The following is a 27,910-nucleotide window of genomic DNA, read 5'->3' as shown; positions in this document are numbered from 1 at the left end:
CCAAGAAACACTGATGTTGATACAACTCAGAAGTATGTGCATTAATGCTCCTGGGGGCAGCCCTCAAGGAATGGAAGACAGAGCCAGTGGGTAAATACCTGTGGCTTCCTGTCCTCTGGTGGGGTAACCCTGAGGTGTGTTCCCCACGGGTTTCTTAAAGGGTCCCCACCAGGACTGAGCCTCAGTTGCCCACAAAGGCAAGTTGCTCACTATGGTACCTTTCATTGGATTTTACAAAAATCTTTTCATCTCATTCTCCCTGCTCCCTTGTTCCTGTTCCTAGGGATAGCTTCCCAAAGCAACTACCTGCACCCAATTTCTCCCAGGGTCTGCTTTTAATACAGATTCCTTTTCTGATTCTCCAGTTAGATTAGGTTTCTCTGCCTTGAGTGAAGCCACCCCTCTTCGTAGTGACTTTGTATTTATTGTCTTTTTCATAGACTGTGAACACTATAAGCATGCCTGTCTTGTTCAGTGCTTTATTTTAATGGCTTAGTGCAGTTTATGGCACATGGTAGATGCTCAAAAGATATTTGTTGAATGACTGAATGAACAAATGAGTGAATTTAGGCTGTTTTCTTCCTCTGAATTGGGAGCCTCTTTGATATGTTCTTTCCCCCCTGCTTTTTAAAAAATGTTTATTTATTTTTGAAAGTGAGAGTAAGTGAGTGAGAGAGAGAGAGAGAAAGAGAGAGAGAGAGATGGGGAGGAGCAGAGAGACAGGGAGACACAGAATCTGAAGCAGGCTCCAGGCTCTGAGCTGTCAGCACAGAGCCTGATGTGGGGCTCAAACTCATGAACTGTGAGATTATGACCTGAGCTGAAGTTGGATGCCCAACTGACTGAGCCACCCATGTGCCTTCTTTCCCCCTGGTTTGAATGGCTTAGTGAAACAGCTGGGAAAACCTTCAGAAAGAGTGGGAGGTCAAGCCATGGGTGACTTGATGGCAATATTCCTAAGGTTAAAATGGGGCCATTGTGTCAGATTCTTCAGACTTGGGATTAGGACCTTGGAATATGAAATAGTCTGAGAACATTCTCAATAATTTTGTTTAACAAAGCAGAGACTCAAGGCCTACCAAGTAACAAAGAGGATTATCTCAAGGCTTCAAGAAAATAGACAAGTTGAAACAATGGGAGAGTTTAGTGAAGGAAAAGAGAAGGAAAATAACATTGATGGGTCACGTACTATGTGCCTGGCCCTGTGCTTTATTCCTACTGGCTCACTTGGTGGTAGGTGTTATTATAGTTACCCATTTTTCAGATTAAGAAATAGAAATTCAGAGAGAGGAAATGGCAGAGCCCAGATATGAACTTCAACTGCCCCTTTCCAAGGCTTATGGCATTTTCTGTTATGGCATGGGATATGTGTGTGTGGGGGGGATGTCTAGACACTGAGGACTTTTGGAGCAACTGTGGTGGGGGGGCAGCTATTGGGCAAGAGTTTGGACACGATGTCCTTCTGGGTTCCTTACTATGTTAGGAATGTCTTACTGCACTGACCGCAAGCTGTCCATCAGGCCTCTTTTGTCGGCTTATCAGTTTTAGCTCAGCGGCAGCAGGTATTTTCCCATCATTTACTTTCCTTTTATTGCTTCTTATTAGCTAAGGCTCCATCTTGTAGATATTGAGTCCCTGGCATTTATTGTATTTCAACTGATAAGCTACTGGGTGGATGGTACACAGTCATCTAATGTACCCTAAGAAAGAAAAAGCAGTGCTAAAAATTATTTTAAGATGTCATAAATTGTAACAAGTGTCAATTTTAGAGATGTTAAAATGTAAAAAATGTGACTCTTTGAATCCGTGAATTATTGCAAACTCAAATTCCCACAACCACATACTCAGTTATCCTCAAAACAGGAGCAATACTCCTGGCTTCCCCCTCTCCTATCATCAATATACACCTAGTGGATGCCTGCTATGGGTAAGGCTCTGGATCAGATGGCTTGAAAGGAATATAAGATAATATGGAACCAGAACCACAAATCATAATCCTGGTGAGGTGGTTTTAAAAGATGGCCAGATGGATACTGACAGGGGCACTTGTTGGGATGAGCAGTGGGTGTTGTATATAAGCGATGAATCATGGGAATCTACTCCTGAAGCTAAGAGCACACTGTATACATTGTATATTAGCTAACTTGACAATAAATTATATTTAAAAAAAATAAAAGGATTTCAGCCTTAAAAAAATAACTAAAATATGGCCAGAAATTTTACAGCATTCCTCCCATAGCAAGGGAGGTCCATGTCCTCTTCCCTTGAATCTGTGCAGGCTTGTGACTACTTCGGCCACAGAATACAGCAGGAGTGATGCTATGTGACTTCCAAGGCAAGATGTAAAAGGTCATGTGGCCTCTGTTCTTTTAACTAGATCACTTGCTCTTGGAACTCTGAATCTCCACGTAAGAAGACAAGTACCCTGAGGGCACCATCCTAGAGAGGCCACATGTAGGCATTCTGGGTGTCAGCCCCAACCGACTTACCTTCTAGCCATCCCTGCCGAAGGGCGCCAGACATGGGAGCCAAACACCCATTCTGGAAATAGGGCCTCCAGCCCAAGCTGGTCCAACTCCCAGAAAGATGGCAATAATCCCTTGTATAAGTTAAATGACCCTAGGCCATGCCAGTTACAAGCCCGAATGTCTGTAGACTTACATGGTGAACATTCATTTGTCATTCATGTCAGAGTCCCATGTGGGTCTAGTGATCCTTCTGCAGTTTGCAGCTATGACATCCAGGAGCAGTGGCTTCTAAGATTGCTACAGATGGGGGAGACAGGTCTGGTTTGCACAGGATGCTTTTAAAGGCCAGGCTTGGGGGGCGCCTGGGTGGCTCAGTTGGTTGAGCAACAGACTTTGACTCAGGTCATGATCTCACGGTTTGTGGGTTCGAGCCCCACATCGGGTTCTGTGCTGACAGCCTGCTTCAGATTCTGTGTCTCCCCCTCTCTCTACCCCTCCCCTGCTCACACTCTGTGTCTCTCTGTCTCTCAATAATAAATAAATGTTAAAAAATAAAAAAAAATAAAGGCCAGGCTTGGAATGGCTTAGAGCAGTGCTTCTTAAACCTTCTCAGGATGAAATTTTTAAATCAATCACAGACCAATACTTTTATAAAAATGCAACAAAAATGAATTACTAGGAAAAAGAAATGCTGATCAGATATAGTGGTAATGTCAAATTGCTATAAAAGTCCCTAATTACTTACTTTAAAATTCTGTATTAGCTTATTGCAAACTGGCAACAATCTGCAAATGGGCGCTGGTGTACAGACCATTGAGTACTGTGGGCTTGTAGTAATTGGGCCCACATCCTATTGGCCAGAACTCAGTTACATGGCCCCATCCAAATGAGTGATCCTGGAAAATATAGTGTCCTATGTGCCGGGAAGAGAAGACAGAGTGCTGAATTCACAGCACTGCCTCTGCAACATGCTGTAAGTCAGGGGTTTACTCCTTTTTCTCTCTAGGAGGACCCAGTTGTTTAAAAGTATATTGTCTTATTTATGTTCCAAGATCTAGGTTAGAAAACCCCAGTTTTGTAGGACAGGAAGGAAAGGAGACTGAGAAACTGCCCTGAACAGTATATGGTGCAACTGTGATTCTCCCCAGTTTTAAAGGTCCTGACCTTGGGTGCAATTCCAGTTGGATAAAAATTTTGTTCAAGGGCACACAGGCTGCAGTGAAGTTTCTGTTACATTCCAGATCTCTGGTACTGTGTCAGGTGACTACTATTACTGCCTCAGACCCTGGAGGAGGACCCTCCCCCATCTACCATGTAACACCAAAGGGAGTAGAGTTACCTCATATTTGAAAAAGAGCTAGGTTATAGAGGTCTCATATGACAATTCTAGAAAAAGTAATTCTAAATACGTTTATAGGCAGCCAAAGCTCTGCAAAAATAGTCTCTTTTAACACTCATAGAAAATGACCACTAAGAAACAGAAGTGTTCAAAATTGCAATAATATAACTTTGTACGATGGTTTCTTTTAAAGTTTTTATTTATTTTGAGAGAGAGAACACAAGCAGGGGAGGGACAGAAAGGAAGAGACAGAATCCCAAGAAGGCTCACGCCATCAGCACAGAGCCTGACATAGGGCCTGATCACACAAACTGTGAGATCATGACCTGAGCCGAAATCAAGTGTCGGACGCTCAACTGACTCAGTCACCCAGGCGCCCCTGTAAGATTGTTTTAAATAAACTTGGCTTTTTAGATACAAGATGCCAATGTAGTCAGACTTTGCTCAACTTTGCTGAGGCCTATGTTCCATAAAGGACAGCTGTGTTGGGCAGATAATGATGGAACCCAGCCCAGACCCCCTCAGATCCTGTTTCCCCATTTGTTGTCTGCTCTTGGCTTCACCAGGCATTTGCTTCCAACACCTCAATGCTCTTTTTGAGGCCTGCCCTCCGGCCTATGGAGCAGGCCTCTACAGCTGGTAAGGAGAGACAAAAGCCCTGGAAATTTGTTCCCCTGGGCAGCCCTGAAGCAATGACAGACAGGTACAGGAGTATGACAGCCCCACTCCTTTGCCTGGGTTAGAACAACTCTATGGCATAAATTCTTACACTCCAGATCAAAAGGACAATACCTTCTATGGGACCTGAGATCTCATCTTTGTTCCCCAGTTTTTCCTGGAAACATTTTCTTCATTAATCACTTGTACACAAATCCTCACATCCAGATTTGCTTCTGGAGAAACCCAACTGAAGACATGTGTCCTTTAGAACTAATACCCCCGCAGAGCAGTCACCTTGTTGACAAAGTAGCCATGTCCAAGGCAGCAAGGTTTCCAACCTCGGCTGGATCCTCAACACTGCTGGGTGCTACTTTCAGCTCTTCCCTGTTCTCTATGACTGGTTTCTTGTTCAAGACTTTTAGAAAGGTGAGGCAGGGGGCGCCTGGGTGGCGCAGTCGGTTAAGCGTCCGACTTCAGCCAGGTCACGATCTCGCGGTCCGTGAGTTCGAGCCCCGCGTCGGGCTCTGGGCTGATGGCTCAGAGCCTGGAGCCTGTTTCCGATTCTGCGTCTCCCTCTCTCTCTGCCCCTCCCCCGTTCATGCTCTGTCTCTCTCTGTCCCAAAAGTAAATAAACGTTGAAAAAAAAATTAAAAAAAAAAAAAAAAAAAGAAAGGTGAGGCAGGCTGTCAGGTGGCCTCTGTTTTCCCCGTTCCCCTCCTTCCCAACCCCACAGACCCTCTTACAACCTTTTTTGGGATCAGCTTATTTCCTCCTCAGAGGAAAGAACATGTGTTCCTGCCTCTATGGGCAAGATTTCATCTTCTCCTCTGGACTTTGCTCATCAGTGACCTCCTTTTGACCTTTATCATCCCTGTCACTCTGGCTTCTAAATATGTTTAAATGTTGTTCTGACTGTTATAAGATACAGGCTCCCTCAAATTCTCTCCATATTGGAAATCTCCAAACCCAACTACGATCCTTTTCCTCCATTCTTAGTCACAGGTCTAGAAGAGATGTGTCCACTCGCAGCCTCAACTCTTCATTGGTGCCACAACCTGCAGTGATCTGGGTTTGGAACCAGCCCCCACGGTCTGTGGAAACGCTTCCCTCTAATGCCACCACTGGATTTGTAATTCTTCATGGCCCATCTAAGAGCTTACTATGTGTCAGACTCTACGTCCAGCACTTAAGATGTGTCTCATTACTTCACTCCCACCCCCAAAGCACCACATTTCGCTTTTTTGTCTTCCCACATCCAATCAGTTAGTAAGATTACTTTTGACTCTATTAGTAAAATACATTTCAAACCTCTCTTCTGGTCTTTATCTTCACTGTCAATGCCTTTGTTCAAGCACCATCATCTCTAGCCTTTTAATGGTTCTCCCTTCTTCTCTGCTCATTCTAGTACGGTCCACTTTCCACATGACAGTGAGAGGGAGTGCATCAAAGCTGAAATCAGGCAACTCCACTGCTTAAAACCTTCTAAGCGTTCCTACTACGTTTAGAAGAAAATCAGCATTTCTTGCCAAAACAGCCGATGAAGTCCCTGCTAGCTTCTGCCTCTCTTTCTCACCTTGTCTGATGCTTTTCTTCACTGTGTTGGGACTGCATTGTTTTTGTTTTTGTTTTTGTTTTGAGTCCTGAGAATGTCCTTTCCCATCCCAGGGCCTTTGCACATGCAGTTCCCTCTGCCTGAAATGTTCTTTTCTTGCTCTATCAATGTGACTTCTTGGAGAGATGCTGCTCCTGCCACACCTCCCCCAACTTATTCTCTAACTCAGCCTTTTGTCTGTCTTCATATCACTTAATAGGATATATAATTACTTTGTTAGTTGTTTACTTAGCTTGGTCTGTACCCTCTTTTCCCCAGTGTAAGTACTGATGGCAGGAACATAGGCTTATTCACTCTTTTCTCCCCAGTGACAGTGGGGAAAGAACGGTGCTGGCATTTAGCATAAGCTCAGGACATTGGGCTGAAACATATCCTTCTCTGTGAAGCCCTCAGCACCATGGGAGAGTTAGGGGCACTGTCCTGTGAATTCCCATAGCAGTTTGAATACAGCACATAAATCCAATAACCACCTTGTTATTTATTGTCTCCTCCACCAGACCATAGTGAACAGAACTATATCTTACTCATTTTTAAACCCTCAACATCTAGCACAGTGCCCTAATCATAGTAAACACTTAATAAAATAAGTGATGGATGAATGTATGAATAAATGAATGAAATCTTATTCTCCCAGCTGGGAGTGACTGAGAGGTGGATGCCAGCATTTTCTCTGAGGACAGAGAAACAGGCACCATGTTTTTGGAGATGGGGGTCTGAATTTCACTTCCAAGGCTAGATAGCTCTTTTATATCTGCAAGGAAAATACTTTGGGGGGAAAAAGCTGTTGAGCTATACAAAGATGAAATGAAGGTCCCTTTTTGAAATGAGGAGTTTGCACACAAGGAGATGCTAAACTGTTCTGCATAATTATGTAAAAGATTTTTTCATGTGGGTAGAGTTATAACTCTGCACATTACTTCTTTTTGGAAAAACTGTTTTTCCTCTCTGTGGCTACTCACGGAAGTAAGCTACATTCCAAGGGAAGAGTCATAAACATGGCTGCTGTGTCACTGTGAAGGACCGGGGTTAAGGAGACAAGTGGCTCAAGAAATCATAGAGGGAAGAAGTTATCACATAGTATGCACCCCAGGGGACAAACCTTGTCACCTGCTCTCCTGGATTAAAAACAAGCATCGAGGGGCGCCTGGGTGGCTCAGTCAGTTAAGCATCCAACTCTTGGTTTAGGCTTAGGTCATGATCTCACGGATTGTGAGTTCGAGCCCCGTAGGAGGCTCTTTGCTAACAGTGTGGAGCCTGCTTGGGATCCTCTGTCTCCCTCTCTCTCTGGCCCTCCCCTGCTCGCTCTATCTCTCTCTCACTCAAAATAAATAAATGAATAAATGAATAAATGAATAAATAAATAAATAAATAAATAAATAAATAAATATTTAAAAAGCCAAGCATTGCTTTGTTCATAGTTATAGTGTCAAAAATTAAAATTTAACATAGAAGTAAATGTTATGGGAAAATAAAGTGTTTTCATAGATCACAGCTACTTTCTTTTTCATAATTCTTCCCAGTTAATCATTTTTCATTTATCAATTTTTCTTCTTTCTGTCAGCATACAAAGTTTTTTTGGGTCACATCTTTATACATAATGGTACAAATATTTATTAACTAACTTATTTAAAAATTTCATAATATGATTTATTTTACTCTTTGCCCAAACTATAGGCAGACCTACAATAGAGCAGAACTGAGGAAAGAGGACCCCGAAAGAAGCCTATAATTTGGGGCACATGATAAAAGTCTTATCCATGAGGACATTCAGGAGTGGGGCAATGGTATGAGCAGCCTGGCTCTTTCTGTTGGCTTGCATAGTGGAACATGAAAAGACCTCTGGAATTTGGAGGCTGAAGACCTAGATTACGGTTCTGACTCAGACACTTCTTAGTCATATGACTTTACCTTTTTCAAGGTGTTTTTTATAAAGGTGTCATTTATAAAATGGAGATTTTCTTATTTCTCCTTTGCAACCATGAGATATAATTACAGCTAACAAAATGTAAGGGGAAATCTGCTGGGGCTTCTGGGAGAGTTTCTTTCTTGAGAAGAGGAAAGCTCTTTTTCCCACCATCCCTGCTTTTCCTTCTTGTTTGGATGTTAGTGGAAGATCCTGATTCTTGGAGCTGTGGCAGCCATTTTGAGAACATGAGGTAAAAAGCATGAAGATGAAAAGCTGACTTGTTGAGAGTGGCAGATTAAAGAACTAGAAATTGCCTGGGGTTTTTCAACTTCATAAAATTTCTGAACCAATCTGGAACTACCTCCCTTCAGGTTTCTAGACTTGTGAGATGACTAAATACTGATTGAACCACTGCTACTCAGGTATTCCATTACTTGCAGCCTTGTCTTTGTGTCTGGATTTGAGACAATCCAAATCAAGACAAAGAGGTTCACTGGAGTTTCATATTGTGGCAGGGGTGGAGGGGACCCTCAGAAATAACCAGAACCAAGAATTCAGACCTCCTTAGAGAGTGCCAAATCTATTTCTCCAACTCTAGTTTTTAAAATGTCAGGGTTCTGGGGTTCCTGGGGGCTCAATCAGTTGGGTGTCTAACTTCAGCTCAGGTCATGATGTCACACTTCATGGGTTCGAGCCCCATGTTAGACTCCCTGCTGTCAGTATCTGAGTCTGCTTCAGATACTCTGTCTCCTTTCTCTGCACCTTCCCTGATTGCATTCTCTTTCAAAAATAAATAAGCATTAAAAAAACCTTTAAAATCCCAGGGTTCTAATTGCCCCCACCCTGAGTCCGTCACTCAACTTCTGGCCAGGGGCAAGGTCATCTATCATTGGGGTTCACACCTGTGGATGAGGTTCTTTCCCGAGGGGGTATAGCAGTGAGCTGAAGAGCCCTCCCAGGTGTGGTCTCCCAGAAGCACCAAGAAGCCAAATACTTATCTTTGACCTCTTACCACAGCCCCTTGAAATTTCTACTACTGTTGTCACTTTGTCAGTTTAAGTAACCTATATAACAGAAGAAGCCCCAGGCACACAGTAACACGTAACTGGATTGGTGAGTGACAGTTACCAAGTAGATGGGCACAACATGAGTCTATTTCTTACTGGGAGGATACAAATGAAAGGAGAGGGAAAAGAAACAGTCTTTAAGTATGGGTAATTCTGCTGGGGACCTCTGGGAAACTGTAGATCACACTGAGGAATCATTCCATCGGAAGACAGGGAGGTGGAGCATTTACCACCATCCCCATTACTTGAGGTTTGTCCCTAGGGTGTCTGCTCCCTGGCACTATAGGTCATGCCTGCAGCACACCCAGGAAACCTGTCTTGGAGACAGAGAGAGCCCTAATGCAGAGAGGCAGAGAGATTCAGGCTTTTGAGGTGTGAGGCTGACAGCGTACTGGGAAATGTGTACAGCTGCAGGGAAGCTCAGGAGGGCACAGGTGATATTGAGAAAGGCATCATCAGTATCTGCCACACCCCCTCTTGGCTGAAACTGGTTCACTTTGGGTTTCTGTCACTTATGACCAAAGGAGTCCTGATAAAGCAGCTTGCTTCAGTTCTTCCACAGAAGCAGCCATGCTCAAGCCGGGCCAGGCCTGTGTACAAGACACTGCTGCTGGGAGCACTTTCCTTGACATATATAACACCACTGGCTACTGAGGGGTCACTGAAGGCAAAAGGACTGTGGCAGAATTGATGTACCAACTGCAGGGCAAGGGGTCAAGAATGGCTCACTGTTTTATTTGTCCAAGGAGTGATGCAACCTACTGTTTGGTGAAGAGCTCTAGACACATAAGAGTAGCCAAACATGTAGAGAAATAGTAAGGTGCTGAGTGTATTCTGTTCTCCAGTGATAAATAACTCACTTTTTGTGCCACATGATCTCAAAGCATGATGCTTAAACTGAAGTTTAAAGATTCTTTTAAACAGCACATGAATGGAATGGAAAGGTGAGCTGCAAACTGAGATGAACTGCAATTATCTGCTGGCCTTCTAGCTACAGAAAGTTTGTTTTCTTTTTACCAACCTGAAAACAAGCTAGTTGCTTCTGTGTGGAATGCATTCAGCTGCAGGGAACAGAAATGTGACTTCAGGGGCTCATATGAACAGGACCTTCTTTTCCTCACGTAATGAGAGAACTGGGCGGGGATGGTGGCTGGCGGTAGCTCATTGGCTGACTACACAGCCAGGGACTCATACCTTCATATAGTGGATGAATTATAAGTGTGCTTGCTCTGTTTGATCCTTCTACTGAAGGGAGCCTCTGTGTAAAGTTCCAGAGACCGAAGAAACAAAGTAAATCAACGGATTAATAAAAGTAGTGTTGGGGCGCCTGAGTGGCTCAGTCAGTTGAACTTCAGACTTTGGCTCAGGTCATGGTCTTGTGGTTCGTGGGTTCGAGCCCTGCTTTGGGATCCCTGCTGTCAGCCTGTTGGCGAGGAGACTGCTTCGGATCCTCTGTCCTCCTCTCTCTCTCTTCCCCTCCCCTGCTTAGTCTCTCTCCAAAATAAATAAAAAACATTTAAAAATGAAAAAAAAAACGTTAAAATGATGAGCACGAGAAAGAAAATCCAATCCCCCTCAACCCCCAAAACCATACAAAACGAAAATAATGAGCATGTGTCTTAGATTTGGTAGTGTTCTGTTTAAAATGTGTTTTGCCTCCTACCTGGTCCTGTCCCCTGTCATACTTAAAACAGATATTTCCTCTTTGTTTTGTTTTGTGCTGTTGTCTCGTATGGTCTGTGATCAAAGTCATTGTCACCAGTAGAGGCTGTAGAGCACAGAAGGCAAGGACTTAGCCTTGGCACCAAATCTGAGTTGATTGATCTGGGACCATTTATGACCTACAGAAAGGGTGATGTCTTTTTTTTTTAATTTTTAATGTTTATTTATTTTTGAGAGAGAGAGAGAGAGAGAGAACATGAGCAGGGGAGGGGCAGACAGGAAGACACAGAATTTGAAGTAGGTTCCAGGCTCTGAGCTGTCAGCACAGAGCCTGATGCAGGGCTCGAACTCACAGACTGTGAGATCATGACCTGAGCCAAAGTTGGATGCTTAACCGACTGAGCCACCCAGGCACCCCAGAAAGGGTGATGTCTTATAGTTCAACATAATATTATAATTATCATAATTTAGTGGCCATTTATTGAGTACTGATCATGAAAGAAATTTAACAGCTCCTCAGTGACCAAGCTAGGACTTAAACACAAGCTAGGACTTAAACACTATCTGTGCCCCTGATAGGCAGCTTGGTGCCATGCTGCTTCTAATTTTTATTTTTATTGAACACCCCTCATCTTCTGGCCTCTGGGTGATAATGCTAAAGATAGAAACTTTTCCTACTTTTTGAACTTCACTGTGTCCCCTCAGAACATGTGAGAAAGTGCTGCCAGCATCTTCTGGAAGATTAGGAGGGCAGTAAGATTCTGTAGCCACCTTCCGGCTGACATTTGAGCCCTGCTTTCAGCACGGTCAAGCCTTTTGGAGGAAGCCAGTATATGGTTTGTATCAAACTCTATATTTAGGAAGAACAACTGTGAGCTATGACAGGAATTCTCTTTAACACTTAGCCTGAAACCGAGTTTCCCTCTAGCCCCGAGCGGGGAGCAGCTCTCAGTACTGAGTGAGGCACCAAACACTTGAGCTATTTCAGCCACATGCAAAGCATCGGAATTGAGATCACAGCTCAGAGGACACCAGGCGTCCCTTCCACCTTCTGAGGAGCCTTGTATTCTTGCATCTGGCTGCTTGGGACTTTCCTTAGGCAGTAAACAAATACATAAAGCAGGTAAGCAAGAGGACCCAGCTCAGGGAGCTGGGGATTTCTGAAGGAGATTTCCTTGATATCTAACTTGAAGTGACTACTTAGAACTTTGTAGGCTTGTGACTAGTGGATGTAGCTTCCGTGTAAATTCACTGTTCAGTGGTATTGTTGCTGATCCTGTTTTATAAGTTGTGTGTGTGTGTGGGAGGGAACTATTTGAAAGAATATTGAACTAAAACTAGTTTTCACCGATGGTGCCATTACAAAAATTTCCACAGTCCAGATAGGATGACTGTGATCCTGAACATCATGTCATTTTCATTCTTATGGCCAGGATTACAGTCAGTCAGCTGCAGAGTGATTCAGGCTGTAAGCCTAGAAATAATCAGGAGAATTTGCAGCAGAGGAAACCTGTAATGCTAGTTCTCTGATTTACCTAAATGCAAACAATTGCCGGAGTTGTTGCACAGTACAAGTTTAAAATGCTTTGCCCCTCTCCCTAAGCACCGGGCTTGGCCCCAATGATAAAGTTCTATCAACGTACGGATCGATTAACATTCCAAAGGCATCTTTTTGAAAGCGCCACTTTGGTCAGGTGTTCCCAGTGCCCAGCAGGGTGGAGGGCAGCACTTGTCTGTCTCTGTGGGCACCAGGTTCTGAGACATGGCAACGATGAGAGTGTCTCTTGCCTCTTGGCATATTTCAGGCAAAGTGAATAAGGAGTTAGTCAGTTCAGACAGCTGAACATCTTTCTACACTCTTCTCAGGGATTATTTTTAGCTGCGGGACAGAAGATAATTCCCTGTGAGAGTGAGCCTCAGCTATTTAGTAGACCTTGAAAAAGAACAAACAAAGCCCCTTCTATCCAGATATTGATTTATTTTACTCTGAATCCCTTCTTATTAAATTAGTGATATTAATGTTGACAAATTTTTAGTAAGTGTAAGAGTCTTATTTAGAAGTCAGATATTAGGTGCTGCCCAATCAAAACATCAGCAGAGGTATATTGTATATGACTCAGCATACAGACCGTTAAAGTTCCCCCACTGACTTGCAGATCTTCCAGGAAAACCCAACTGTGCTAAGCTGGCAAGCATTTCCATTATAGTATAGGCTTTGTAAAAGTCAATATGTCTTGTCAAAATTTCCGTGTTCCCAAATTTTAGCCAGAACCAGGAGACACAGTAATAGAGTGCTTTAAAGAGTACCTCTTTAGATGAAAAGCTGGGGCCAGCTGTGAGTAGACTTGTGCGTCTAAGGCATAGCTTTCTTTTTTGTTGGTGAGACGAGGCGTGCAGATAAAGAAGGAAGGTGCATTCTACACTGCATCCCTAACGGAGGTGAATGCAGGGCCAGGGAAACAGCCAGGGAACACTGTCTATTTTTATTCATCAGCGTGCTTTGCCCTGATTTCTCTGCAAATAATGAGGACAGCGGGAACGGCTTGCAGGACTGATTTACACAAATGTTATGTAGCCTGTTTTCAAGGAATGAGAGCTGGGATCTGACCAATTTTCTAAAGATGTTTCTATTGCAGATTGACATATATGTTAAGAAGGAATTCATATGTAAATGAGATTATACAGAGGCTATATAGGAGACAAGGCCCAAGGTAGATCTATCTTTTAGTCTCAGAGGTCCACAAGAAACAAAGCAATCTGATAGTTTAGTGAAAAAAAACAAAATCAGCCTAATTAAAAAAAAAAATCAATGTCATATAAATAATACAATCATTCATTGCCTATTTTTTTTTACATTTCAACATGCTATTGTAATAACAAAAGAAATTTCCTACTTCTCATGTTTCAAATCAATGTACAGTAACTTTTTAAAAGTTTCAAGTGATATTGGTTAGACTGTAGCTGTACACACAGAGAAAACTATATGCGGAGATGTTTAAAGTCCTGTGAGAACTATTGCTTTGCATGACTTCTAATAGCTTTTGAGGAATAGAGACATTAAATATTAAACTACTAAGCTTTTCCTTTTGAAATTGAACTATGTATCCTAGATCCAAAAATTAAAAAGCCTTCATTGAATCTTTGACACTGTAGGAAAGACAGAAATCTATATGAAACATGTCATAGAGAAAAATGCATTCCTAATTGTTCAATTTCTTGTTGCTTTTTAATTTTTTAACCACAATGAAAATAATTCTAACTAGACTCTTCCGGATGGAGGCCATATATCTATGTATTACCAAAACATTCAGGTGAAACTTTAAAAAATCTCATTGTTTTCATGTATGTGACTCCAAAGACTTATATTTGGATTAGAGATTTTAAAAATTATGTAATTGTTTGACTTCATATAATAGAACCCAAGACTTTGAAAATCTAAAAGAACATGTTTTTCAGAGTTCTCAGCTCTTTTTTCTTTACAAGTGGTGGAGGCGTCACTACATCAATTCTTTTTTTTTAAATTTTTTAAAAATGTTTTTATTATTTATTTTTGAGACACAGAGAGAGCATGAGTGGGGAAGGGGCAGAGACAGAGAGGGACACAGAATCTGAGGCAGGCTGCAGGCTCTGAGCTGTCAGCACAGAGCCCGATGTGGGGCTCAAACTCATGGAGTGTGAGATCATGACCTGAGCCGAAGTTGGATGCTCAACCGACTGAGCCACCCAGGCGCCCCACATCAATTCTTTTTTTAAAATGTGTACTTATTTTGAGAGGGAGAGAGAGAGCATGAGTGGAGGAGGGGCAGACAGAGAGGAGAGAGGATCCCAAACAGGCTCCACACTGTCAGCGCAGAGCCCGACATGGGGCTCAATCTCACCAACCGTGAGATCAGGACCTGAACTGAGATCAAGAGTCGAACACTCAACCGACTGAGCCACCGACGCACCCCCACCAATTCTTTCTTCATACTTGAAGCTGTAGATCAGGAAAGTACAGAAAAGTCACTAGCTGTGGACAGTGGCAATAAAACAATAAATATTTGCATCAAGCTTAAGTGTTCACAAGGTAGTTTGGGGAACATTATGTCATTTTGATTCTCACCACAGCCTGTGAATCAGGTAAAATTTGAGGAAGAGGATAGGGGCCTATAAATGTTGAGTGACACAGGCCAGGTTGCACAGAACGTGTAGGAAATGCCCACGCTGCTGTCTGTGTTCATTTATTCACAGGTTAGCATGTGCATTTACACCAGTCAGTAGAGGAATGTCACTCAACCCATTTTATACTTTGGGTTTAAGTAGCAGTATGTTTTTCATTCACTCAATTTTCACCTTTTTCCACTGGGCCTGTCAACATTTAATAGACCTAGCTATGACACTACTTAGACTTGCGATAACATGTCAGAGCTGGGCTGTTCCCTGTCACCCTAGCGCCAGGAAAACCTTGGCCACTAGTCACTGTGCTCTAAGCCAGGTCTCCTGATCTGAAAGAAAGCACAAGTCCTTTGGGAAGGAAGCACTGCTACATCTTGCCTTCTGAGGCTATTTTGTTAAGAGAAGAGACGACACAGCCACCTGGGTGGCTCAGTCCGACTCTTGATTTTGGCATTGGTCACGATCTTGAGGTTCATGGGACTGAGCCCTCCATCGGGCTCTGCCCTGTCAGTGCGGAGTCTGCTTGGGATCCTCTCTCTCCCTCTCTCTTTTCCCCTACTCTGCTCATGCTCTCTCTCTCTCCCCACCCCCCCCCCAATATAAGTAAATTAACATGAAAAAAACATTAAAAAAAAAAAGAAGACAGGTGAGGCTTATGGCTGCCTGTGTTTACAGAGCCTGGGGTCTGCACACTGTGTGGGGAGAGGTGGCCCCATCCTCACAGCGTCTCCCAGGGCTGTGCACAGTGAACACAGACAATGTGCACAGTGAGCCGAGGGCGTCACAGGAGTGAGAACGTAGTTGAGGCCATTTCTATTTGGGTGTTCGTGGAGAGGAGGAGCTCCCAGTGGACTGACACACAGCCCCGGCAACAGCTCATTCAGATCACAAGTTCAGTTTCAGGCGGAGAGCTTCTGAGGCCCCAAACAAAGGTGTTTTTTTCCCACAACCTCTTTGCTTTGCTGTTCTTGGCAGTGGGGGCAGGAGGGCAGGGAAGGAGATGATAGCGCCTTTCAAGTTTCTGATTGCCTATCATTCGATCAGGGGCAAGGCGTCTCAGCATTTCTCCTCCTGAATGATTTATCCGGGCGCTCTAGTGTTCCCTCTCCCCAAGGCATTAGGAAGGAGAGTCTCTCAGTAACTTCGGAAACTGAGACGGAAAGAATATATGGCCAGTGAAAGGGGTGACTGCCCAGTTGAATCATGAGTTAAGTTCTAATTTATCAAGACTGAGAATCTCAATGCCACCACCTTTAACAGTTTCTCACTTGTTTTTTTAGGGATAAGACCCCGTGAATATGTCGAAACAGCCGGTTTCCAATGTCAGAGCCATCCAGGTAAGTAGGCATATTTCTGTTTTAACATCAGCTCTGTGACACAGCCTGTTTGCTTAATAACTCAGACCTTTTGTGATTGTTCACCCCTAACTTGGTAATTAACTTCAAGAAAAGCGCGACTCATAGGGCACAAATGAGACAGGATATAAGGCTGGTAAGGTACGACTGAGGAGGGAGAAGCTATTTTTGCTCAATTGTGCTCAATTGTAAGACAATCAAAGTTATAACTAAGAATCAAATGATTGCCTACCAAAAAATGCAGTGTTTATTTTTTGGACATTTTTCAATCTATATGTTTTTGACATGCTCATGATAGCCATTAACAAAAATCAATTTCCATTTTTATATCCAATTAAATTTGCTGACCCATGTGTTTAGAATACATCCTTTCCTGTCAAGTGTTATTCCCAAGGTTTGGGTATTTATCTTGTAAAGTCTGTATGCTATTATGTCTCCTCCTGTCTTCCCAGCAAACAAATTCTTTGGTTGTTTCCACTGACTTAAGAGTCACCCCAAAAAGGGGAGGGGGAAACAGGCATTTTGGAACACAAATACAATTACGAAGGTAACTTTCAATATTGTTTTTACTCAATACTTAATTTTTTATTTTTTTGAGGTTTCTGGGTTTAACTCTCAAATGGCTCCCACACTGTGATGCTGGGCACACTGCTTTAGTATAAATTTCCATCTTTCTCTTCTATCAACATGGAGTCATCTGTGCTTTCTCTAAAGGAGCTTTTAAACTTTTTTTTTTCCTGGACTTTTCTGAATCCCACAGGACATGAGGCATAGTTCCTGAATATTTGGGGTCTGATGCACTGTCACAGCATAAACATAAGCGATTGACCATATTGTGGAAGGGTGTGCATGTGGCCAGATTGTGGGGTTAGAAATCCTAGCACACACTGGTGGTACACGAGGTGGGTGGGGGGACAAATCTTCACCTGTCATGACTAATGCACAGTCTTAAGTGGATGGGCTTCTTAAGTGGAAAGATGTATTACAACCTCTGGAAACCAGTCATAGAACAGACTACCAAGAAAGAGCCTATTGGCAAGGATCCAACTCCGCATTGCCATGTTTAGCCCTGTTGTGTCCACCTAGTGAGTGTCTGACATACCTTGAATTTATTTTGCCTCCCAGATCTGTGGGCATCCTTGAGCCTTTGAATCTTCTTTACATGAGTTTGAATCCTTAATCCATACCAGTGTGGAATCATGGGAAAATGACTTCATCTCTCTGCCTTTGTTTCCACATCTGTAAAATGGGGATAATTGTTATTATCATGTCCTCATGTCCTAGAGCTACACATACAAGTTGTTTAAACAGCATAGTAAGCCCTCATTAAGTGACAATTATCATAATAATTATCATTCAGGAATGCTCTATGTTAACGTGAAGAGAAATAATACCATTTAACCACTGCATTTAAAGCTCTCAAAGTGCTAAACAGAAAATTTCTTTTTATTTTGCAGGACAGAAAAACATAGTCTTCTCTCAGGCTGTCTTTGCTTCTCTTCCTTTTAAAGCTAAAAGTGTGTTGATTTTTCTTCCTTAGCGCTTTCTAGCTTCCCTCACATCTACACTGAAAATTCACCAGTATTTTATCTACTAATTTTGACCTTGATATATTTTTAGGTCTGTAATATTTAAAAAGCTGCTATTGACTATTCTCAGTAGCTGTTATTTTACTGCATTTAAAAAATTCCATCCACTCTACCAACAAAGGCAGTAGAGTGATTTCTTATGGATGTGGTATTGCCTCTTTCAATATACTTTATGCCACTCAAAAAGCCTAATTTAAGGCACCTTCAAATGAAATATTATTTCTTGTGGCTAAATAGGATCTGCACTATCTGATACTTTTCTATAATTTCTGCATTAACCTAAAGTAGGGTCTATTAAATAAAATATGAAAATGGTTACACTATGTAAAACGGTTTATAGTAACATTATTTAGGGTACAGTCCTGTCTGGAACAAATAGAAACCCCAAACGATGAGGGAATGCTTTTATTGTTTAAATACCACTTAAAGATCTTAAATGTTCTATTCAACACATTCTAGTTGCTTCTTTTTTATTTTAAATTTAAAAAAAAATTTAACATTTATTTATTATTTTTGAGAGACAGAAAGAGAGTGCGAGCAGGGGAGGGGCAGAGAGAGAGAGGGAGACACAGAATGCGAAGAAGGCTCCTGGCTCTGAGCTGTCAGTGCAAAGCCTGATGTAGGGCTTGAACTCACAAACCTCAAGATCATGACCGAGCTGAAGTTGGATACTTAACCAACTGAGGCACCCAGGCACCCCTTGAAGTTTTTTTTTTAATTTTAGAGGGAGAGACAGTGCGAATGGGGGAGAGAGGCAGAGAGAGAGAGAGAGAGAGAGAGAGAGAGAGAGAGAGAGAGAGAATCTTAAGCAGGCTCCATGCTCAGTGTGGAGCCCAATGTGGGGCTTGATCCTACAACCCTGGGATCATGACCTGAATTGAAATCAAGAGTAAGACACTCAACCGACTGAGCCACCCAGGTGCTCTGCTTCTCCTTTTTATCAGGATCTTATTTCCAATTCAACTGTCATTTCCTGGATATACAATTTGTGACAGGAACTGTGAAAAGTGCAGGCCATGCAGAGATGAACTGATATCTGATTCCTCTCTTTGAGGAGCTCATAATCTCCAGGCCTTACTAGCTGTGTAACTTTGGGCAAGTTGTTCATCCTCTTTGTGCCTTGGTTTCCTTATCTATCAAGTGGGGAATTAATAACAGTACTGTTCTCATAGGTTTGCTCAGAGAGTTAAGTGAATTAATACATGTAAATACTCAGGCCAGTATCTGGCTTATTATAATTGCTTAATCAATATTAGCCATTATCATCAATCATCATCATCATCATTATCATCATCATCATATCACCACCATCATCTAGTTCAACAGTTCCCAAAGTCTGTCTCTTAGAATACTATTTATGGATGCTTTTTGTTAATTAAAGGATTCCATGATAAAATGTTTGGGAAATACTACATTAAGCAAAGTTGAATAGGATCTTTACTGCATAATTTTTCAGAGTCTATAACTTGGTAATGGCTTCATGTATTTCCAAGAAAATGATGATGTATGCAAAGTTTTATACATATTGGACCTTTAATTTTTTATTATATTTTTAAAATGTTTATTTATTTAGAGAAAAAGCATGAATGGGGGAGAGGCAGAGAGAGAGGGAGAGAGAGAATCCCAAGCAGGCTCCATGCTGTCAGTGCAAAGCCTAATGTGGGGCTCAATCTCATGAACCATGAAATCATGACCTGAGCCAAAATCAAGAGTCTGATGCTCAACCAACTGAGCCACCCAGGAATCCCTAAGTATACTGGACCTTTTAAATGAGTATTTTGCAGGATAGGATTTTGCAGCACAAACTTCTAAAAAATAATGTCTTAGATCTCTATTTTGTCTGGATTGAGCAACTTAAGCCACTGTCAGCTATACTTACAACAGGTGGGCATTTAGATAGTTGAACTATTGCATCTGTGTGCATCAGACATGTTAAGGATTGTTATAATGAATAAAATAATGAATAGCAAGGCCCTGGTTTATAGCACACAATTCCTTAAAAGATCTCTCTCCTTTTAATTTTTTTTAATGTTTATTTTTGAGAGGGGGGGAGGGTCAGAGAGCGAGGGAGACAGAGAATCTGAAGCAGGCTCTGCATTGTCAGTGCAAAGCCCAATGTGGGGCTTGAACCCATGAACCATGAAATCAGGACCTGAGCTGAAGTTGGATGCTCAACCGATGGAGCTACCCAGGTGCCCCAAGAGAAGTCTCTTTTAACTCTCCAGGTAGTACATGGAATGGCCTTGGTTTCTTTTCACCTGGTTCCATCTCCCCCATGCACCAGATTAATAAGGGAGGCCAGAACTAGGCCTAACCTCTGAGGACATGGACAGTTGTCTTTCATATCCACATTGAAAAGGTGGCTTTGAATTATAAGGGGATTCTATATAAGTCTGCATTACTTTTCAGTTGTATTAATGCAATCACATTTATGCCAGGGACATAAAAATATCCTGCAGGAGTCAGTTGATCCTTCCCTTGCCTGGACAGGGCCTCTGTCTCCTAAGCAGCTATAAGGCTGTATCCCAGATGTTGGCAAATGTTTTCTATAAAGGGCAAAATAGTAAATACTTCAGGATTTGCACATCATTGGGTCTCTATTCTGACTACCCAACTCTGCTATTATAGCACAAAAGCAGATATAGGCATTACATAAATGAATTGAGTGTGGCTGTGTGCCAATGCAACTTTATTTATAAAAACAGGTGGCAGGTTGGATTTGGTCCGTGGGCCATAGTTTGCTGACCTTGGTTCTGTACTCTCCAGGCTGCTTGTTAAACCCCATTGTTGACGGGGATGGAGTTGCAACCAAGGTAACATCAGCACACTCAGCATAGTGGGTCTGGTCCCTTCAGATGAAAGAATTTGAGATGACAGGTGGGGAAAGCTAGAGCTGGGGGGAAATCCAGTCCTATCGGTGATCTGCTCAGCAAGTCTCTCTAATGAGACCAAGTGACACTGGCCACTGGCAGCACCTGCCTGTCCTTCCCCTTCCTTCTGAACACACTCCCTTTGGAAATCACCATGGGCCTCAGCTCACCCAGAGCCAATGTTCTCTGGGTCGTCACTGGCTTTTGTCTCCACCATTGATCAAAGTGAGCTGAGTTTTATGTGTCCTTTCTCATGAGATCAGAGAGCTTCATGGTTGAATGGAAAAGAGTCCTGTGTCCTACTCGTAGCTCTGCTCTGTGACTTCACCGCCCCCCCCGCCGTCCTCATGCTATGCAAAAGGAGGGTGTTGCATTATATGGGCTCCCAGCCTCTGTGCAGCTTCTAATAGTCTATGAACTTCCTGAGAATAACTTCTAAGGTTTCTTATTAGGATGATAATAATAGTCACAGTTTATTAAGGGTTTACTATATACTTGGCATAGTACAGTGAGATCCCCATGGATTATGATGGAAGGTTTAGAGAAGTGAAAGAACTCACACAGGATCACGCAGCTTGTAAGTAGGAGAGTCAGGACCTGAACTCAAGTCATGTGATCCCAAAGCCCATGTGTGGAAGCTCTCTGCAACATGCTCTTGTCTCATTACTTACCAGCCCAACCCTGGCACAGAGAGTGAGAATGGAGGGGTGGGTGGGACCATCTTAAGGGTAATCATAAGTACCAAGGCTACCTCAGGGGACAATTGCCATTTTATGGATGCCAGGTCCTGCCTTTTAAAGAGCTCAAGTGACATTCAGAAACAGTTTCAGCATTTTAGGGAAGAAGCTAATAGCATACCCTGATTAAAGTCATCTTAAACATTAGTTGGCTAGGAGTGAAAAGTACAAAGTGACTCGGTGACACACATGGTCTCAAAGTACAAACAGCCATGGCCACTGCATTACCACCTCTCTGCTTAATTGACTTAACTAAGCTGCTTGTAAAACAAAACCTAACTCTTTTATTATATATTTTAAAGGAATGATTATATGAATGCTGCATCATTAGTGAGTGTGTGGCTTCTTATGGGAACTTGTCTGTTGCTACCCAACCCATGTGTAGAACAGAATATCATGATGACCCAAGCTTTAATATTTTTTTACCTTCACCACTGGTTATCATTGCTCTTTCACTCCTCATCGCCCAAGGAATAAAGGCTTCATGGAAGAAAAAAACAACCCAACAAAAGTCTTTACAGACAGGTGTCAGGGACTCTGTTTTCTGACTAGGATTTCTAGTTTAAAAAGTATTACAGGTACATGACAGTCCTTGGCACAAGGGAGTAAACTATAACCACCCATATTTTGTCCATTAACCAAATACAGTGGTTAAAGCTACAAATAATATAATGATACATATCTTCCTTTAATATTTTATTTAAATTTAAAAGTAAAAATGAACCTTCATTTGCCACTTGTTTTAATGTATAATCAAGGCCTTTTCTTTGATCATGGATCTACTATTTCTTCTTTTTTTTTGCTTTTATTTTTTAAATTTTATTATTTTTTTAATTTTATTTTTTAAAATTTATATCCAAATTAGCTAGCATATAGTGCAACATTGATTTCAGGAGTAGATTCCTTAATGCCCCTTACCCATTGAGTCCATCCCCCCTCCCACACCCCCTCCAGTAACCCTCTGTTTGTTCTCCATATTTATGAGTCTCTTCTGTTTTGTCCCCCCTCCCTGTTTTTATATTATTTTTGTTTTCCTTCCCTTATGTCCATCTGTTTTGTCTCTTAAAGTCTTCATATGAGTGAAGTCATATGATTTTTGTCTTTCTCTGACTGACTCATTTCATTTAGCATAATACCCTCCAGTTCCATCCACATAGCTGCAAATGGCAAGATTTCATTCTTTTTGATTCCATGAACATGCTAGAAATCTCAAAATGTCATATCCTGCTCCATTCAGAGAGGCCCAGGACACTAAGAATAGGAAAGTGCAGAAAGAAATACTGCAAAATGCAGCCCTGTGGGGTTTCCTCTGCCTGTCCCCTGGGAGGATGACGTGGTGGGTGGCTATAGATTCTGGCAGGAGTGGCTAGAGACCTTTGAAAACTAAAGATAGAATCAGTAGTGGTCATCTGAAACAAATATGCAGTGAGAGGAAACTCCAAAAGCTTCAGCACTAAAAGGAGAAACAGAGTGGGGACCAACAGAGAGGGGTAGATAGCAGAACAATGGCTATGGAAAGCAAAGTGGATAGGGATTGTCAGTACCCAGTGTCAGGCAGCTATCAAAATCCAACCCTCTGAGGAAAGAAGATGTCACTCCATTGTAAGTCACATATGAGTGGCTGTGGAGGGAATACTGTTTCCAGAATCCTCAGGCTCAAAACCTGGAGCCAAGCAGGAAAACAGTACAAATAATTAAGGGAGTAGTGGAATTAACTTACAGGGAATTCTTTCTACTTTTCTTCACCTGGTGAGATCAAGTGTAGTATTCATTTCACATCAGATAGGTCTATTATCAGGGAACTGTATCCTGTTCTGGCAAGAGATGATCTAGTAGATTTTTTTCCATTCCAAACTTCAAGGATGTAACAAATTATGTATAGTTTGGTAAAGCGATGCGCTAGGCTTGCTGTATCGGGGGGCATATTTAAAAATGTGTAGGATGAATAAATGTCAATGAGGGAAAAGAAATGCAAGAGAATGTGTTACAAAAGGAAAAAACAAAAGCCTGCTTCCTTTGCATTTATACAGAATCTGTATAGAGAAGGAAGTCCAACCCTTATTGAATAAACAAAGTCTAATAACATCAATGATATGGAGTCAACTCAACATACAGAAAGTCTAACATCAGTGACTTGGACAGACTCCATTTGCTTTCACAAAAATGTACCTCATACTAGAAATCCATTTTGAATAGCAAATACCATACCCAACTTGCAGATGGAAAAATTAATCATTGAGAAAGTATTTTATTTGTGTTGAAACAGAATGAGTCAGTGAAAAACAAGAATATGACACAATTCTCTGGCTGATGAAATGAAAAAGACAGCTAAGGTCTACATATTTCTATCAAATTCAAGTTACAAGGAATTTTTCTTATGGCTATAATTCAGTGTATAATTTGTCACTCAAATATCACCACCCTACAATTACATTAATGAAACATCTCTAATCATTTACAAAGCACTCTTCTGACACTCCCTTCAGGTGTATGTTCATGACTGGATAATTGATGCATTCTTGGGCTGCTTTGGATGCTGTCTATATCTGCTGTCAAAAAACCCATTTAGGTTCCTGGTTTTTTGAGTGATGCCTTAAAGATTAAAAAGCATCAAGTCAGCAAGTTAATGGCTCATTTTTCAATGTGGCCTTTCTTTGACACCTATTTTTGAATTATCCACTTTGCACGCCCATTTTCCATGGCCATTTCCAAAGTGGAAGCCTGCAATTTTTGTACCAGTTTAGAGAATTTTAGAGTGGTTAGAGCTCATTCTGGCCAAGTAAAAAGAGCTCTTTGGACAGGGCTTGAGAGAGTGAAACTGTCTGTCCCTAAGGTGAGGTGGCTCTGATTTGGAATCCTGGCTTTTCCTCAGACTGTTTGTGTGACCTTGAGCAAATCCTCTAACTTCTTTGAGGCTAAGTTTCTTCATCAGTGAAACAAAGGTGATAGTCTGAACCTCAGAAGTTTGTTGTGAGGATGTAGGACCTAGGCTGAATCGGGGCTTGGGGGTGGCTAAAATAGCGTGTAGTGAATGGTGCGTGCGGGGAGGGGTTACTGTCCCCAACATCACACCAGGTTAAGGTGAAGGCCAGTCTCAGGCCCAACTCTGCCACACGTATGGGCATTTGTTAAACACACATTTGTTAGCAAGCAGGCATGAAACCATCCAGGCAGGCTGTCTGTGAGCTCCATGAAGCCTTAGCTCTTTTCGCTTTACGTACTCCAAGTGACTGTCACCTCACATAAAAGACTCATGTTGGAAATCCTCATTATTGATGGCTTGAGACAGGCCATTTAGGGATCACTCGTTGAACTCTGTCTCTAAAGATGCAATCTACAGGCTATCAGGTTCTTACATTCTGTTCAGCAGGGTGGGGATTGTCTCTAAAATATTTTAACCATTTGTAAAGCTCATACCTCTTATTTCTGACATTTCTTCAAACATCAAAACCTCAGGTGTTGGTGGACATATGACTAACAGAAAGACTTGGGGTAGCAATCATGGGAATGTGGTCTTAGTGATATTCTACCATCCAACCACCACCCTATGAGGATGAACTCTCAGAGCAATAGAATTCTCTAGAGCTGTAGTTTAAACCAAACTGAACATATAAAATATCACATGGTCTATGCTAGTTTAAAGTAAATGACAGACGACTTAACAATGGGAAGAGCAAACGTTTGAAATACATGTCAGTACTCATCCACTTAGGGATGATCTCTATCAAGGGTTGTCAGATTGGGCCCAACACGTTTGAAAGAACCTGTCATGGCCCAGGGTTTGGGGGAATCAGATAGGGTTCTGGGCTCCCTACTACCTTAGCCAGAGCAGCTCTACCTCCACCTAGTTTGCATTTTAGATGTTCTCACAATACTTTACTTAAGGAAGGGTTCCATAGCTGAAAGGTTTGAAAACCACTGATGAAGCCTAATGTTCATATTACAAATGGGAAAGATGAGACCCAGAACAGTTGTCACTTTTTCAAGTACAGAGAATCTGTAACAACTCCTTGCAGTGGGCTCTTTTCACTAGCATAAGCCACCTGTTTACCATGGAGAGGCTACATGCGTTGCTAAAATTAAACTCTAAGCAGGAAAAGGTGGTTTCCCATAGCATGTGCTTTACCAAATACATTACCCTGGATGACCTTTATGTGTTCCTTTACTGAAAACTACAACCTACTGTAGAGTATACACACTTCATTAAATAGGTTAGTTCAGCAATCAAGTCTTTCAGAAACTATGTTAACTTCAACTCACTATTAGGAAGACACCCTCTGTAGATACTCAATAAATGGGTCAGGGTAGTGATGATATAATAAAACTTTTAACCGGTTAACCTTCTCCCCAAAAGTCCCTATATTGACTTTTCCCTTTTTTCATTCAAAGTGTAGAAATGGAGATAGATATTGGTTCAATGTGGATAAACTTCTTCAGGTCTTAAATTGTTCAGATCTTATTTCAGGACCCTAATGATATTTCATCCGATCTAAGACACTATCAATTGTAAAATACCACTATTTTATGTCCTGCTAAAAAAGAAAACAAATGTGCCAATTAAATATTTAATAAACCATTGGTTATAAGACACATTTTGATTTTGGGGGTATTAAAAGAGGTGCATCTTGGAATTCATGAAGTATGCTACCACATTTGCCACTGCATAAGACATATTTTCCCCCTTGTCATATGCTCCTCCCTCCTCCCACTCTAGGCCACTGATATTTCCAATAAACAGAGGAATAGCATAGAAGGTTCAGCCTTAGGCTTTTAGAGGAAATGGCTTTCTCTAAGATTGTGTTGCACTTATATTTTGACATATATAGTACACACTGATCAAAAATACTTCTTGGCTTGGTGGCCCTAGGAATGGTGATTTACCTCTCTTGATACCTGCCACAAACCTTTGGATCTGTTTCCTTTCTGTGGGATCAGCATTATTCTAGTACAAAAGGAAGTTTTAAAGACCCTAGGGGGAAAACGTCACTTCCTTCTCTTGGGAGAACACAGATCTGCCATGTTCCCTGAACATGAACCCTGTATATTTCCTGTGTCTTGAGTTGAACATTCCCCTAGTAACAGAGCTCACATCAGACATTTCCAAATGGACCTTACCACACTTTCTAGTAATTTTGTTGGATGTGGTACCCAAATTGTCCAAACTGTATCATAAGGTAGTAAAATATTTTGTTTCCTTCGCTCAGGCATCACTTTGATGCATAACATCAAAGTGCAATTTCAACTTTTCAAGTCCACGTATCCAGTTATTCATAAGGCAACACTTTATCTTAAGTGGAAAAAATTAGGTTCTATCTTAAAAAAGAAGTTTTAATGCTTGTTTTATGTGAGTGATGCTCCTGGTTGGTCTGCATTAAACATTCTTGCCTTTTGATATCAGATGAAATATGGATAAAATTAAAATTTACAAATTCTTTCCCCCAGATTCAAATTACTGTGTCAGTATATATTACTCACATAATTTAACATTTAGCCTATTTCATGTTTACTAGAAGATGTTTTATGTTTACTGGGGATGGAGATTAGCGTGTTATCTTAATGAAGGACAAGAATCTCTGAAGTGTGATACCAGGGAACTTGGCTTTCCAGCACTCTCCTTATGTGCTGACCCCCACAGTGGTGTGCTGGGGAGAAGGTAGAGGAGTGTCAATCACAGAGACCACAGAAGTGCCAGGACAGCCATAGGACATTACAGAAAGGAGGAAGGGGTTCAGGAGGTGTGAGTGCACCCCTCCTAGGGTGAATCTGAAGGAACCTGAAGGAGGGGCTAAGGTGGGATGGCTTCTGAGGATGCTGTTTCCTCCTTTCCTATCATTATGTGTTCCTTTTTCATATGAGGGAGAGGAAAATGTAAAGTGCCACAGGAGGGCAACAGCCAGAACAAACTGTCTTGAAATTCTTCTATCCATTAGGGAATCGTGAAATCACTGCACAGACCTAAAGATGAGTACCAGAAATCTGTAATAAATGGAAGTCAAATTTCCCTTTGCATATTTTTGTACTGTCATTATTGCAATTTTCTTGAGGAAAAAAGATTTAAAGATGTACTTTTTGGATGCGTTTTTTATCACAGTGATTACGGTCTCCAAGTGTCAATGCAAGTTCCTACTTTTTTTTTTTTTTTTGAGTTAAATCTTCCCTGCTTTTTTCTTTTAGGCAAATATCAACATCCCCATGGGAGCCTTTCGGCCGGGAGCTGGGCAACCCCCCAGAAGAAAAGAGTGTACTCCAGAAACGGAGGAGGTGAGGAAAACTTAGTGGCAGAGCTCAGCCCTGTCTTTCTCCTCCAGACTCCTGACTAGAGTGGGGCAAAGGCAAGGCGAGTGTCAGCTCTCCAGGACAAGGGAGGCATGAATGGATGTGGGTCAAGGAGTCATCACAAAGTACATACATTTCTTTGAGCCTCTTGCTCACTTAGCCATGGAACACACTGCTCCTTACTTCTCTTTAGCCCTTTAAGGGCTTGGCACAG

At 41.8% G+C, this 27,910-nt stretch overlaps 1 protein-coding gene across 3 annotated transcripts in view; it reads left to right on the top strand.

Annotated features, from left to right (window-relative positions):
- The first annotated feature begins 11,624 nt into the window (after window positions 1-11,624).
- SMPX (small muscle protein X-linked) overlaps window positions 11,625-27,910 on the top strand; it is a 53,775-nt gene continuing 37,489 nt past the window's right edge. For 2 of the 3 annotated variants that reach the window (XR_006710906.1, XM_045471813.1), the window contains exons 1-3: window positions 11,625-11,837; window positions 16,150-16,206; window positions 27,595-27,681. Coding sequence is in view for 2 of the 3 variants with exons in the window: in XM_045471813.1 (XP_045327769.1) it covers window positions 16,168-16,206; window positions 27,595-27,681 (126 nt within the window). In the remaining variant the exon portion in view is untranslated. Of the gene's footprint in view, window positions 11,838-15,743; window positions 15,802-16,149; window positions 16,207-27,594; window positions 27,682-27,910 lie in introns of those variants that run through there. The other variant, XM_045471814.1, reaches the window with a different exon arrangement.

The sequence above is a fragment of the Leopardus geoffroyi genome, chromosome X (genome assembly GCF_018350155.1).
Source record: "Leopardus geoffroyi isolate Oge1 chromosome X, O.geoffroyi_Oge1_pat1.0, whole genome shotgun sequence".
Lineage (NCBI taxonomy): Eukaryota > Metazoa > Chordata > Mammalia > Carnivora > Felidae > Leopardus > Leopardus geoffroyi.
This window is presented reverse-complemented; position numbering and strand designations above follow the sequence as displayed.